The 14,461-nt window shown below is 34.5% G+C and overlaps 1 protein-coding gene across 1 annotated transcript; it reads left to right on the top strand.

Moving 5' to 3' along the window:
• The first annotated feature begins 1,523 nt into the window (after nt 1-1,523).
• Nucleotides 1,524-10,704, top strand: LOC109236678 (ribose-phosphate pyrophosphokinase 1). The gene is made up of 9 exons (XM_019402873.1): nt 1,524-1,724; nt 1,805-1,999; nt 4,429-4,677; nt 5,914-6,057; nt 6,220-6,387; nt 8,366-8,435; nt 8,926-9,007; nt 9,554-9,713; nt 10,393-10,704. Exons 1-9 carry the CDS (start codon nt 1,641-1,643, stop codon nt 10,429-10,431), a joined length of 1,191 nt encoding a protein of 396 aa, XP_019258418.1. The 5' UTR covers nt 1,524-1,640; the 3' UTR covers nt 10,432-10,704.
• Nucleotides 10,705-14,461: the final 3,757 nt, after the last annotated feature.

Here is a 14,461-nt window from a genome sequence, read left to right as displayed (position 1 = left end):
TAAATTATTTTCTCATTTAAATTAACCCACTTTTCATATTGAGATAGTATGAATTATACTATTTGATGGGCGTGGAACTCACTTGATGGACAAAGAGTAGGTTTAATATTTAAAATTTTAAATCAAAAGATACAAACGCCATTAGTTATGTATTTTATTTTGAATTTAGTTTTGAAAGAATTAATTTTGAAATTTTAGAAAAGAATTCCTTGGTTTTAAATTATTGTTGTCTTTTATACTTCGTGTGTATTCTAAATCATGATTACCTTTAATTATTAATATAACTATGAAACTCGTGACAAATATCAATAATAATAGTAAGATTCTCATGACAAAACCATCCAAATAATAAAAGAAATCATATTTCAGCGATATTAGTCGTGAATTAAGAGAGATAATATCCAATTAGTTGAATTCAAGTATCACCACTAAATATTATGAATGAAAGTTGAAGTCAAGTACCATCACTAAATATTATCAATGAATAGTTTTTAATTAATTAACTATTATTCACTTTTATAATTAAAAATATTAAAATTGCATATGCAGATAAAAATAAATATTGCAAACACTATTATAATGATTTATTTAAACGCACATTACATGAAATGTTAATAGATATTTATACCTTTTGAGAATTATATTACATATGATACCTTCATGTTGGTTAAGATAATAATAATATTAATTTTTTACCTTAATTTTTATGGTAATTATTTTTGTTTTTCTAAAACACGTATAGTTTGGTTTAAATTGTTCGTATGATAGTTAAATCTAATAATAAGATGGAACTTATATTATGTACTTGAGCAAATAGAATTTATGTTTTTAAGGCCATGAAGAATATAATATTATTACAGGATATATTTGAATGCGAGTTAACATATTATTCTGTCATGTCGAGCAACTACAGCAAACGCACAATTCATATACCAAAATCATGATAAGACATTAGAATAACTTTATGTGATTTAAGTAATTTTTTCTTTATTAAGTTGGCTATATATTATCAATAGCTCTTGTTTTTTTTTTGAAATTTATTTTATAACTCAATTACATAGGTTAATAATATTTGCGTAATTTTTAAAAAACTTATACTCACTGATATGAAGTACACGCGCAACGCACGTACACTAAAACTAGTAATAAAATAAAAGCAACAACTGTTATTTAGCTATGTTATATTACTGATATAGAATTTATTAAAAGGTAATTTGAAAAAATTAGAGAAATTAGAATATTATAAAAGGTGTGACTTGAGTAGCTTGGCATTTAAAAGTGCACAAAATATGAAAGAAAAAAGAATCGGGTTCAAGAGCAACAATGTTTTGGTATTCCTTGAATCTTTCTTTTATATAGAATGCGAATAAGCTTCATTAGTAATATATAAATAACTAAAAATTATATAGAAGTATAGAACTAAATTTATGAGTAACCTAAAATATTTACTAATTTTCTCCTAAATCCGTTATAAGCATGTATAAATTTAAATATAGTTTGTTTCTAAATTCAAGCACTTTACAACGTGTGGCACGACTCTGGGAAAGTCATTTCAGGCATGATTTGAAGATAGTAGTATATTTTTTTGTTTCTAAAACCCTAACACCAAAAACAATCTCCATCCCTCACAACTCCTCCGCATGGCATCTTTAGCTCTACCTGGAAGCTTTTTAGCTACCAGCAAACCTCGTGCTTGTAGATATGCTGCCGGAGACTCAATTATAGTAAGCAATTTTCTCTTCCCCTTTACTATTATATTAATTATGTGGCGAGAACAATTGTGACTGCGCTGCTATCTTTGTAGAGATGTAATGTGGCAGAACCATTAAGGTTTAACAAGGAGAATGGGGAATCAAGCATGCCTCTTCAGATTAATGGCGACACTTCATTTAACAATCTTTGGAACGCTAATCAAGTAAGAAGATTTCCAGTTCCACGTGCTCAAAATGATACTAGACTCCGGATTTTCTCTGGCACTGCCAATCCTGCACTTTCTCAGGTATTAATTGTAGTTGGTATTTTTACTTCTTGTAAGAAATTGACGTTATAATTGATGCCTTCTTATAGTTTAAGGGGACTGAGTTGGCTGCATAGCGCTGCAGCTAAAGTAAAGGAAACGCACATTTGAATTTAGGGATTGCTTGAAAGAAAAAGCTGTACACTTAATTGCAACTTGAGCATTAGAAATTTTAGGCGTTAATTGAAAGTTAAGCTTCCAATTCTTTATTCTGTCTAGCTCTCCTTGGTAATTGCAATAAACTTCAATTAATGCCTAAAATAGATGATTAATGCCTAAAGAAACAGAGTATTTGAGTTTAGGGATTGTTTGAAAGAACAAGCTCTGTAGGCTCAATTGCAACTTGAGTATAAGATACTTTAGGTGTTACTTGACTCAATTCTTTTTCTTGTCTAGCTCTCCATGGTAATCATTATAGACTTCATTTATGAGCTGATATCAGATGAAGATGATTAAAGGAATATTTGAATATACACAACCTTATAGCCCGTTTGGCCAAGCTGCAAAAATCAGCTTATTTTGAGAAGTGCTTTTTTTCAAAAGTGCTTTTCTCAAAAGTACTTTTGGTGAGAAGCAGTTTGTGTTTGGCTAATTAGTTTGAAAAGCACTTCTGAGCAGCAATTAGTGTTTGGCCAAGCTTTAAAAAACTGCTTCTAAGTGTATTTTTCTCAAAAGTGCTTCTCAAAAAAGTGCTTTTGGAGAGAAGCTACTTTTTTCTACTTCTCCAAAACTGCTTCTGCTTCTCCTCGAAAGCACTTTTTTTCCTTCCAAAAGTTTGGCCAAACACCTCAACTTTTGGCCAAAAGTGCTTTTGGCAAAAAAAAAAAAACACTTTTGGCCAAAAAGAAGCTTGTCCAAACAGGCTATTAATCTCCATTCTAGAGTTACGGAAATTGAGACTACAGAGTCATCCAAGGAATTTTTCAAAGCTCTAAAGATTCTATACAACAACAACAACAACATCAATAAGCCCACTAGTTTCCCATAAGTGGGGTCCGGGGAGGGTAAGATGTTCGCAGCCTTACCCCTACCCCTGGAAGGGCAGAGAGGCTGTTTCCGATAGACCCTCGGCTAGAGAACGACTGAAAAAGAAAAGGTAATTGCAACAAGTAGGAGTAACAGCAAGATGAAATAAGATCGAATCCAAGAATGCAGTCAAACTCTAGGTCATAATCGCCATCTATGAATAAAAGATATCATACTAACACTAATGCTAGCGAACTGAGTAAGACAAAGAGAAACGCTCGACTACCTACGAACCTTCTACCCTAATCTTTGACCTCCACACCCTCCTGTCTAGGGTCATGTCCTCAGTCAGCTCCAATTGCGCCATGTCCCGCCTAATAACCTCTCTCCAAGACTTCTTAGGCGTACCTCTACCCCTCCTGCTACCCACCGAGGCTAACCGCTCGCTCCTTTTAACTGGGGCTTCTATACTCCTCTTAACATGCCCGAATCATCTCAACCTTGCTTCCCGCATCTTATCCTTCACAGGGACCACTCCCACGTTTTCCCGAATAACTTCATTCATAATCTTATCCAATTGGGTATGCCCACATATCCACCTCAACATCCTCATCTCAGCTACTTTTAGCTTCTGGGTATGAGAGTTCTTGACCGGTCAACACTCTGCTCCACACAACATAGTCGGTCTAACTACAACCTTGTAGAACTTACTTTTAAGTCTCATCGGCACATTCTTACCACACAAGACACCGGAGCGAGCCTTTACTTCATCCATCCTGCTCCGATACGATGCGTGACATCTTCATCAATATATTCCAGTATTTTACATTGGTCAAATAAGTGAAAGAGTAGTGTTAAAAAGCTACAACATTTTATTTGTTCGATTCAACAATGGAGGGATAGCATAGTGGTAAATACTTTTTAACATCCAATTATAAGTTTGGGGGTTCTAGTGTCACAGCCTAGTCGATGGCACGTATTGTCTATTTTGACCAACAGACCTCACGGATTTGTCCCTTGAGCTGTGCAATCATCGCATCCAAAGTGCTCGTACCATGTGAACTTTGTGCTATGCCTTATAAAAAATTTTTATCTCCTATTCTGTGTGGGATTTGACTTAAGTGTCATATGCACTCCTTCAGAAGCTTGCTAGCCTAGAAGCCTGCTAGTTCTTCTCTTTGATAGTTTGACTCCATCATAGGCGTCACATAAGATCAGCTAGGAGCAAGTGGGAAAAGGTCAAGCTTGGGTTCCAGGGTAAGTGGGTTTGGGGGGTTGAGTTTACCACATCAAAGTAACAATAATAAAAATAAAAATTTTCTTGCTCCATCATCTCTACCAATGCGTTCTTTTTATTCCAGTAGAAGTTGTTTAATAGTTTTTGGGTAATACCATTGTGTTCTTTTGATGTGTCATTACTGATGGATATGCTGCCTGTTTCGTAGGAAATTGCTTGCTACATGGGTTTGGAACTTGGAAAGATAATGATAAAACGTTTTGCTGATGGCGAAATCTATGTCCAGTTACAAGAGAGTGTTAGGGGTTGTGATGTATATCTTGTCCAACCTACGTGTCCTCCTGCTAATGAAAATCTGATGGAACTCTTGATAATGATTGATGCTTGCCGTAGAGCCTCTGCCAAAAATATTACTGCAGTGATTCCGTACTTTGGGTATGCCCGCGCTGATCGTAAGGTAATTCTATGTTGCTTGTCCTATTAAATGGTAAATAAATGATTGAGTATGTCATAGATTCTTGTTATATCATGTTGAAAATTAGTTGTTTAAAACCAAGATGGTACGGCTATGATAATATATGTTTGATCGGATGTGTGTGTCAATAGGCAATGCATATTCTTCTCAGCTTGGCCTTGGCTTAATAAGTTGAGCTACAGAGTTGATTCAAGTCCGATGAATTTTATGTAACCGTGAAATGATTGAATATATTACGAATGCTTTATCTTTGAAGCCATTTCTGTTTTTGATGAAGATGAATAAGAATTTGGTATGTGAAGATGAAATAGCTTTTGGAAATCAAATGCATGTCCTTGAAATCAAGTGGAAAGACTACGTATTTTACTTCAGAGGTTAAACAACATAACCTTGGATCACAAAAAAACAGACTCCATAGGTTGGAAAAGCCATCAGCAGGGTCTCTTTCCAGTCAAAAGTTGTTACCACATGCTGGATTCTAGCAGCGACGGGGTATTATGGCCTTGGGAAAAGGTTTGGAGAAGCAAGGCTCCTTTGAAGGTTTCTTGTTTCTCTTGGATTGTTGCTCGGGAGGCTTGTCTCACACAATCGAACCTCCAAAAGAGGGGGTTTCAACTGTGTAGTAGATGTCCATTGTGTGAAGAGCATTGGAAGAAGTTGGCCACCTCTTCTTGCATTGTAGAGTCACTAGGCAGCTGTGGAATATGTTTCTGGTAATTCTGGGCATGAGTTGGACCATGCCAAAATCAATTGTTGAGCTCTTGCAAGGTTGGAGCAGTGAGGGGATTAGTAAGAAATCTTCAAGAACTTGGAATACCATACCTCAGGCAATTTGGTGGACTGTCTGGCTTGAAAGAAACAAAAGAATTTTTGAAGGCACAACGAAAAACATTCACAGCCTTACACAGAGATGTATTTTTCTGTTAGCTTTTTGGTGCAATCTGGTAATTGAACATGATGTAGATGGAATGCTAGATACAATATAGGGTTTGCACAACCTGTAATTATGACTGATGCACTGGCTTAGTGCATAAATTTATAATAATCTTTAATTACTTATAAAAGAAATTTAAAATATATGCATGTCCTCATTTTTTCAATCATTGTTCTGGATTGATTAGGCGAGGAGTACTTGAGGTTTTGTGTGGTCAGTACTAACAGAGATAAACCTTAGTTCTTAGCTAGTCTAGTTCACTCAAATGCCCAATCCTTTTGCAGACTCAAGGTCGTGAATCAATTGCTGCCAAACTTGTAGCAAATCTGATTACAGAAGCTGGTGCAGATCGAGTTCTTGCTTGTGATCTTCATTCTGGCCAGTCAATGGGTTACTTTGATATTCCAGTGGATCATGTACATGGCCAGGTAATTTCTGAATAGCCACTATATTAACTTTAGCATCTTTAGCGTCAGTATTAGGCATGATTTTGTAGAATGAGAAAGGCTTTCCTTCCGTTAGAAAATTGGAAAAATTGTATTCATTCATGTGCTTATCTGCCTCCCTTTTTTTTGTGTCTGCATGTATAGCCTGTCATACTTGATTACCTTGCCAGCAAGACTATCTGCTCTGATGACCTAGTTGTGGTATCTCCGGATGTTGGTGGGGTTGCAAGGGCTAGAGCTTTTGCCAAAAAGTTATCTGATGCACCTCTAGCTATCGTGGATAAAAGGCGTCATGGGCACAATGTTGCTGAGGTATTCTGGTTGCTATTATTTTATTTGAGGTTTCTTCTTGTCCTCTTCTTTTATCCTTTTCTTTTTGGTCTGGAGGGAGCACGTGGGGTTGGTTTGAGTTGGTTCATTTTGATGCTTTAAACAGCTTTTTGGTGAAGAACAAACTTTTTATATTTCTTCAACTATTGTGTATTAGCTTTACAGTGAAATTGTTATTACATGCAATTCAAAATCTAGTGCCAGGGTGCATGCTAAATCTGTTTGTAATTTGGGCAATATGCTAATTTCTTTGTACTGCTTACGATGATACTTTTGTGGGCGTGCATATGTTTACTTATAAATTTTGTGAATTCTCTTAATTGCATGATTGGTTATATACTGTTGAAATAAGATTCGCTTTCTTTCCTTAAAAGAAATTTTCAGTGTTGATTCCTCTAACTCTGACTGCTTTGGTTCTGCAACTTAAGCATCACTTTTCAACTTACTTGTACAACATGACTCCTCTTCAAGCATTAAAGGTTCATCTTCCCAATTTTTTGGAATTGAGTTCCTGGGCTATGGTTCAACCATAGAAGCCACCTACTATGTCTTTTACTATTTTGTCAGCTCACCTCCTTCAACATTATACTTCTTAATAAAAAGCGCCCGCTTCATTGATTGAAGCGAGTCGAGGCGAGGCGACCTCTGTTGAGCTTTCAAGAGCTGATGCGAGACGGCTTAAATGAAGAGCTCGCTTCAGCTGAAGAGGCGAGAAGCGGGGAGAAGCAAGAAAGCAAGGAAGGGATCACTCTTTTTCAGAAAAGGCCACTTATTTAGAAGAAAAAGGGAAGGATGAGGGACCTTTCTGGAAAAAAGGTCCTCTGCAATTTCATCCCTGCTTCTTCTCTGCGTCTAGGGTTCCTGACTTTGTTCTCTGCTACTTCATTGCTGCTGCTGCTTCTTCTTCTTTTTAGTTTTTTTTCATTTTTTTTCACTCTGTTTATTAATTTTATTTGGTAATCTTCTTTTCCTTTTTTCACAGAATTCAATTGGACATGTTCTTCTTTGCCCTCAGTTTCAATTGATTAATTGCTGCAACTGCTTTTTTTTTTCTCCTCTGTTTTGCACTTTATATAATAGAATAGAAGCCCAAATTAGTTTCAATTTATTCTGCCAATCGTTGGTTTATTTATAAAAATCAGTTATAAATTGATTAATGACTTCTTGTTTACTTTCTAATAAAAGCAATTTAAGTGGCATCGCCAAATAAATATGACCAAAAGAGAGACTTGTCTTATGGATGATTATTAGCTTTTTACTTGCTAATAGATATTATTTTGTTGAGTTGAATAGGAATGAAATAAAATAGAAATAGAAAGAAAAGAATCTAATTGCAAAAGCAAAAAGGGGATGTCTTTTTCTCTTTCCTTTTTTCTTTTTTTCTTTTCATTCTTTCTTTCCTATAATTCAGTTTTGATTTCTATATCGAGAAATAATTCTTCTGTCATGATTCACGAACTAATGGACTCTCTAATTTTTTTCGTAATTGAAAATTCGAGGTTGAAATGTATATGTGATATTGTTATAAAGCGCATTTTATTTAATGATAAGTTATTAATCAACAAACAGAAATGAAAATTCATAAAAGATGAGATGAACTCAGAAGCCCTTATTTATTAGTTTTAAATATAGCAAACAGAATTCCGTTGGTATAATTTGGTCTTGTTTATTTAGTTACTTTATTTATTTGTGCAATGATCACTTACGATCTTTAAAAATTTCGCTTCTCTTCACACTTTAAGCGAAGCAGGGCCCTATCGCGTATTTGCGCTTCGCGCTCTCAAAATCACTGCCGTGAACGTACCTTTACATGTTTTGAAAATGTTAGACCAAGTACAAGAATCCTCTTGCAGATGACATCATCAGTACTTGTGTCAGTCCCTCCATATATCATAACTCTTTATGTACCTGTTTATGTTTTTTTTGGGTGAGCACTAACTTGCTGCTTTTCTGCCCATAGGTAATGAATTTGATTGGCGATGTTAGGGGAAAAGTGGCAGTTATGGTTGATGACATGATTGATACGGCTGGTTAGTACTTTTTGTTTTCGCTTAGTGGTCTTATTTGCTGCAGTTCTTTTTTGTTTTGTTTTTTTTGTTTTGCGAGAAAAGCAATCTGCACCTCCTTTTCTACACTACGGAGGTTTTCAATTTTGTTTTAAGTTAAGTGGTAAAAAATATGAAAGCAAGAAACTACAAAATTATTTTCGTCCCTTTTGTTCTATGTGAAGTGCTATATCACAAAATAATTGGTTTTTTTTGTTATTGTATGTATTACTACTCGTTATTAATTGCTTAGGCGTTGTTTTGACCCGGGGACTGGGAGACATATTTCATGCTCGTGTTCTGTTCCTTTTTCTCTTTTTTGTCCATTTCTTTTTTTGGCATGATTGGTGAGTTGGTTAGTTTATTATTGGTCAAAACTGATTATTCCTTGTTAATCTATATATATATATATATATATATATATATAAATATATGTATATATAGTTAGATATTGACACGGTGTAATTGTTTTCAGGTACTATTGCAAAAGGAGCTGCCCTTTTACATCAAGAAGGAGCCAGGGAAGTTTATGCATGCACCACTCATGCGGTTTTCAGGTACTTATGGTTCATCAATTTTGGGCTTGCATATCTTAATGAAAAGACTTTCCCTTCCATATCGTCATTATTAGCCTGAAATTGCTTAATCACATCTGTTTCAGTAAGTGGTGATGAACGCATGTACACTATAAATCCCGATACAATAAGTTATTGGTCTATTCTCAGAACTGCATCAATTTGCTAATGGAAATCCTTTGGCACAAAAATAAATAGGGAAGGGGGAAAAAGAATGCCCATCCCAATCCTTCGATTGTAATTAAATCACTAGGGCACTAGAGCAATGTTTGCATTGTATCCTTCAAGATAAGACTTTGGATGTCGAGATGCTAGGCTGCCCAACTTGTGGGTGAACTTTGCATGATACCTTTTTTGATAAGGGTGGTGTGCGTCCCTTGATTATTCCATCGGATACCTGCTACCTCCCACCAGTACAGGTACCTGGTAACTCTGTCCGCCAAGGCTTAGGCGAATGGGAAGATACACCTACTGTTTTTGTTGCCTTTGCTGGGATCTGAAGCCTGGATCTTAATCTATGTTTTGCAGCCCTCCTGCGATAGAGAGGTTGTCGAGTGGACTGTTTCAGGAGGTAATTATCACAAATACCATTCCGGTGGCAGAACAAAACTATTTTCCCCAGCTGACCATCTTGTCTGTTGCAAACCTCTTGGGCGAAACGATTTGGCGTGTCCATGATGACTGTGCAGTAAGTTTGAGCTTCTCTTTTAAGATGAACTAGTTAAACAATGGTTTGATAACCCTTATCTGTCCTGTTCCATTAGTTATCCTTTTCCTTCCTATTTTGAATTGCGGGATAATATGGCGTTATGTCATCGGATTTGTTTAAAATAGTACAAGGTAGAGCAAGCGAAGTTTCATTCCTTTTTCCTTTCTACTAACTAGAAGAGCAAAGCTATCATGGCATTGTTAAATGACATGGAGAAAAAATCACACCTTTTTTTTCATTATTAAAGTTCTATAAGTCTTGCAACACCTTGATTTAAGCTGCACTCTTTTATGATTCTTATGTGATTTTTTAATTGCTTCTGGAAATAACTTAGGAACTCCACAGATTTACGAGATTTAGGCAGTGGTTTAACGAGTGAGGAAACTTAAATAACACTAATAGTAATCAGCTCCTTAAAGTTTAAAGCTTTATACATACAATTCTACTTCTTTTACATGCGAATACTAACACCAGTTAGATTTGGGGTCTCCCTTTTTAAATTATACAGTTTTAACATCTATCAAATATTTCTATTAGCTAGGAAGGTAATTCAGTTTCACGATTTAATGGTAATAGTGTCTATAGCAATCCTTGAGGAGAATGTTGAGTATGTGTCTTAGCTAACCTTGCCACTCTTCTGTCTGTCTATACTTGTCAGGGCGGCTTTGAGCCTTACTCCGGCTTGGGAATTGATTAGTCCTTCCTGTTCATTGCTTGTTTTGACACTGTTATCTGGATCTTGAAGCAGAATTTTATTGTTGTCTGGAACTTGAAGCAGTATTTTTACTGTTGTCTGGAACTTGAAGCAGTATGTAAATCCACCAAAATTTTCGTCCAGTAACAAAGAGCATTTTCTGTTGTACAAATATTTTGTGCGGAATGTTACGTTGTAAATCTTTCAATCAGTGACTTGGATCCATGTAGTAGATGAGTTTTTTGATTAATATGAAGCTTACTTGAATTGCTATTATGGAGTGGAGCGTCATGAATAGCATCTTGCCAGAAGTACTGAGCAATAATAGCATCATTAGTCCCATCTTGTCAAAATTACTGAGCAAATTAAGGTTTGAAACGTGCCCCGAACAAGTTTACCTTTTCTGTGCCGCACAAGTTCTTTTCCACTTGTATTTGTAGAAGCCGAGTCGGAATTCAGTTAAATATAGAAAGGATTCTGGAAACATATCCAGAGCAATAGAGTTTTGAATAGAAAAAATGATTGCAGGAAGAAAACAATGCAAAATGCCTAAGGATTTATGTATGAAGGTTCTAGTATCCGCAGAAGAAAAAAGGTAAAAAAAAAAAAAAAAAAAAAAAAAGAACAAGAAATAAGTCGCTCCATGTGTTTCAGGTGCTAAGAATCTACACCAAGCAGGTGTGCGCTCGTTTGGACACTATCGTCATAGTAGAAAAGAAAAAAGAATCTACCCCAAGCATATGGTAGGAAAGGCAATGCATGCACGGGCGCCCTAACCTGTAGCCGCTTTGTCTTTCTGTTTGCACCCGTATCCACTTTTTAAAAAACTTTAGCTTCCCTTTCTCCTCTTCTTTTTCTTCTTCTTCTTCTTCAATACCACAGTTCTTGCTCTTCACTGTAGTTAGTGTTTGAGATAAGCCTTTACAAATAGAATATGAGATTGGAACTTGCTAGTTTCATGCTTTGCGGTACTGAAGAAGATAGATTTTCTGGATTTAGCTTTGCACGATATGTAATCATCAGATTTTCATTGACCATTCTAACAAATTTTAACGGGAAATAATATGTAGCTACTTAAACATGATATTTCAAGACTATCCGCCAAAAATTGCTAGATATTTCCATGTAATTCCTTTGATGAATGTACAAGAAACAGTACAAGAAACAAAGACAAAAACTTCAGCTCTAGAGCTGAAGTTTCCTAGTTACAACATAGAAATTTCAGCTCTAGAGCTGAAATTTTAATTTTATAACTGGCAAACCTCAGCTGTAGAGCTGAAGTTTTCCGGTTATAAAGACAAAAACTTCAGCTCTCCGGTACAAAAGAAAAACTTCAGCTCTAGAGCTTAAGTTTTTATTTTATAACTGGAAAACTTAAGCTCTAGAGCTTAAGTTTTTATTTTATAACTGGAAAACTTAAGCTGGAAAACTGCTTAAGTTTTTATTTTATAACTGGAAAACTTAAGCTGGAAAACTGCTTAAGTTTTTATTTTATAACTGGAAAACTTAAGCTCTAGAGCTTAAGTTTTTATTTTATAACTGGAAAACTTAAGCTCTAGAGCTTAAGTTTTTATTTTATAAGCTTAAGTTTTCCGGTTACAAAGACAAAAAACTTCAGCTGAAGTTTTCCAGTACAAAAGAAAAACTTCAGCCCCGTGGGCTGAAGTTATGTGAAAAAGCGGGTACGCTTGCAATTTTTTTTGCAAAGCGGGCACAAGTTAAAATGTGGCACAAAAAACGGGTATAGATGCAAATGCCCCTTAATACCAGAATTTAGAGCCCGGTTGATCAAACTACCAAAAAACGCTTATGTTAAAAAATACTTTTTTTCATAAGTGTTTTTTCCAAAAGTACTTGTGCAAAAAAATAATTTGTGTTTGGGCAATTCATTTAAGAAGTACTTTTTGCAATATTTAGTAAACGAATTGTATTTGGACAATCTTTCTAAAAGTGCTTTTGAGTGTCAAGTAACCAAAAAGAATAGTGCCAAGGTCTTATAATTACTTTAAAGAGAAAAATGAACTTAAATATTTATCGTAAGAGACTTTTATTATTATTTTTTATTTAATTAAAATATAAAGTAAACATACATATTAAATATTTAAATCAATATAACATATATAGTTATACCAAATCATATAGTATTATCTAGTATAATTACTTATTGTCATCATCCAGCATGAAAAAAGTATATTCCACAAATTACTATATATTGATAATCCACCATAAAATAATAAGCAAAGTCACTCACATATGATAATATTTCTCAACAATTTCATCTCTAGTTCTATCACACAACGCCTCCATATTAGTAGAAAACTTGCCTTGCATTTCTAAAAGAATACCAGAAGGCCAATCTCCTTTCTCAATCTCTGCAGTAATGTCTTCATTAGCATAATAGTTGAATTCCTTATCGGTAGAAGAATGTGTCGAATGAAATTATGTATAGTCATGGTAGTTGTAACAACATAATTTCGAGTGTCAAACTTGAAAGATGGCATTGAGCGTAAAATAGAAATAATTTTAAATATATAAAAATTTTATTGTTTTCGTAAAAGAAAATAGTTAAGTATGTTTAAATTCAAATTCAAAAAGAGTAACTAATTATTAACAACACATAATGTATAATCTAATTTTTTTAAAAATTTAAATTAAAAAAGAAACTAATTATTACGTAACCTAACTAACTCTGTCCTAAATTACCAAGTGAACTATTGTGAGACTGTCACTTGGCTTAATGTGGAAGCTTTTTCTTCTTCTTTTAATAATATATAGATTATGTGATGCAATTGTAAATTTATTACCTATTTGTAGGTAATTTTCACAAATTAAATTTGATAATTATTTTAAAGATTCAGCAATAAAAAGCCTATAACAGAAGAAATTATAAATGATTAATTGCAGGAAGAGAATTGATAATCTAAAAAAGAATGTAGATAATTTACTTTAGGGTGATAAAAGAAGAAGATAATTTGGAAAGTTACAAGACATTACACAAAGAAAAAATCAAAAACAAAAAAATACACCTGAGCACAAACGTCACCACCAAGTAATATGTTTTTCACTTTATTGGGCACAAACAACATATAGTATATAATTGGGGATGGAATATTCAAAATATGTATTTTTGGCTTTAAAATTCCACGGGTGTATTGTTTGTAAGAGAATGCCATATATATGCAAATCGCATGTCTGAAATACCATTTAAGGACGTCGTAGAACGCACAGACAGGTTGTGAAACGGTGTTTTGACATAAATCACATTCTAAAAATGCGTTTTGTAAAACTTATTGGAAATCTTTTTTAATTCGCAATTGAAGGATGTACTTTATAGAACTCAAATGAAAATTACGTTTTCTCGAAATAGATCCTGACAACAAAGGAGATATTTCAGTGCTTTTTTATTTTTGATCAAATATAATATTATGGGTCAAAGTTTGATTCCATTTGGTATTATTAGGTCAAAGTCAGCAAGTATTGCATTTGTACTTAGCAACTCTAATTGTATTCCAGTAAAACATTTTAAACACAATGTCCAGTGTTGCGCAAAATGCTTTTTTTGTTACTACTTATACTTTACGTATATAGAAGAGGCTTGAAGCAGGAGGCGGTTGTCTTCTCAGCTTGCCAACCAAAGGACATTTTTGGTAATTCAACTAGTCTGTGCTTTAACACTATTGTACTTTATTGCTTTATGACCGTACATTTTCTCTGTTGGGCAATAAAACAAGACCAATTTATCCCTTGGACTGACGTGGAAATTAATAACTTTTCTTCGTGTGGGGGCATATTTGAAATTTTCTGATTGTCACGCGGTTTAGAGGGGTTTCACGAGAATTCCTGAGGTAAGCCACTTTTAATCATTTTTATTCAATAATATTGATTACCCACTGAATTTTTCACCTAGTTTATGTGTTTTTAAGGTAAAATTTTAGGAGTTTTGGGCTAGGGATTGGAGAATAAGATTTGAAGATTTGAGTGACAATTTGGTGTCGGAATTTGGTAAATTTGGTATGGTTGGACTCGTGGTTAA

This window comes from Nicotiana attenuata, unplaced genomic scaffold (assembly GCF_001879085.1).
Source record: "Nicotiana attenuata strain UT unplaced genomic scaffold, NIATTr2, whole genome shotgun sequence".
Taxonomy (NCBI): domain Eukaryota; kingdom Viridiplantae; phylum Streptophyta; class Magnoliopsida; order Solanales; family Solanaceae; genus Nicotiana; species Nicotiana attenuata.
This window is presented reverse-complemented; position numbering and strand designations above follow the sequence as displayed.

Coding starts and splice junctions, on each gene's coding strand:
- LOC109236678 (XM_019402873.1), top strand. CDS start 1,641: ATGGCATCTTTAGCTCTACCTGGAAGCTTTTTAGCTACCAGCAAACCT. Junction 2,000..4,428: donor CCAATCCTGCACTTTCTCAG/GTATTAATTGTA, acceptor CCTGTTTCGTAG/GAAATTGCTTGCTACATGGG. Junction 6,058..6,219: donor TGGATCATGTACATGGCCAG/GTAATTTCTGAA, acceptor CTGCATGTATAG/CCTGTCATACTTGATTACCT.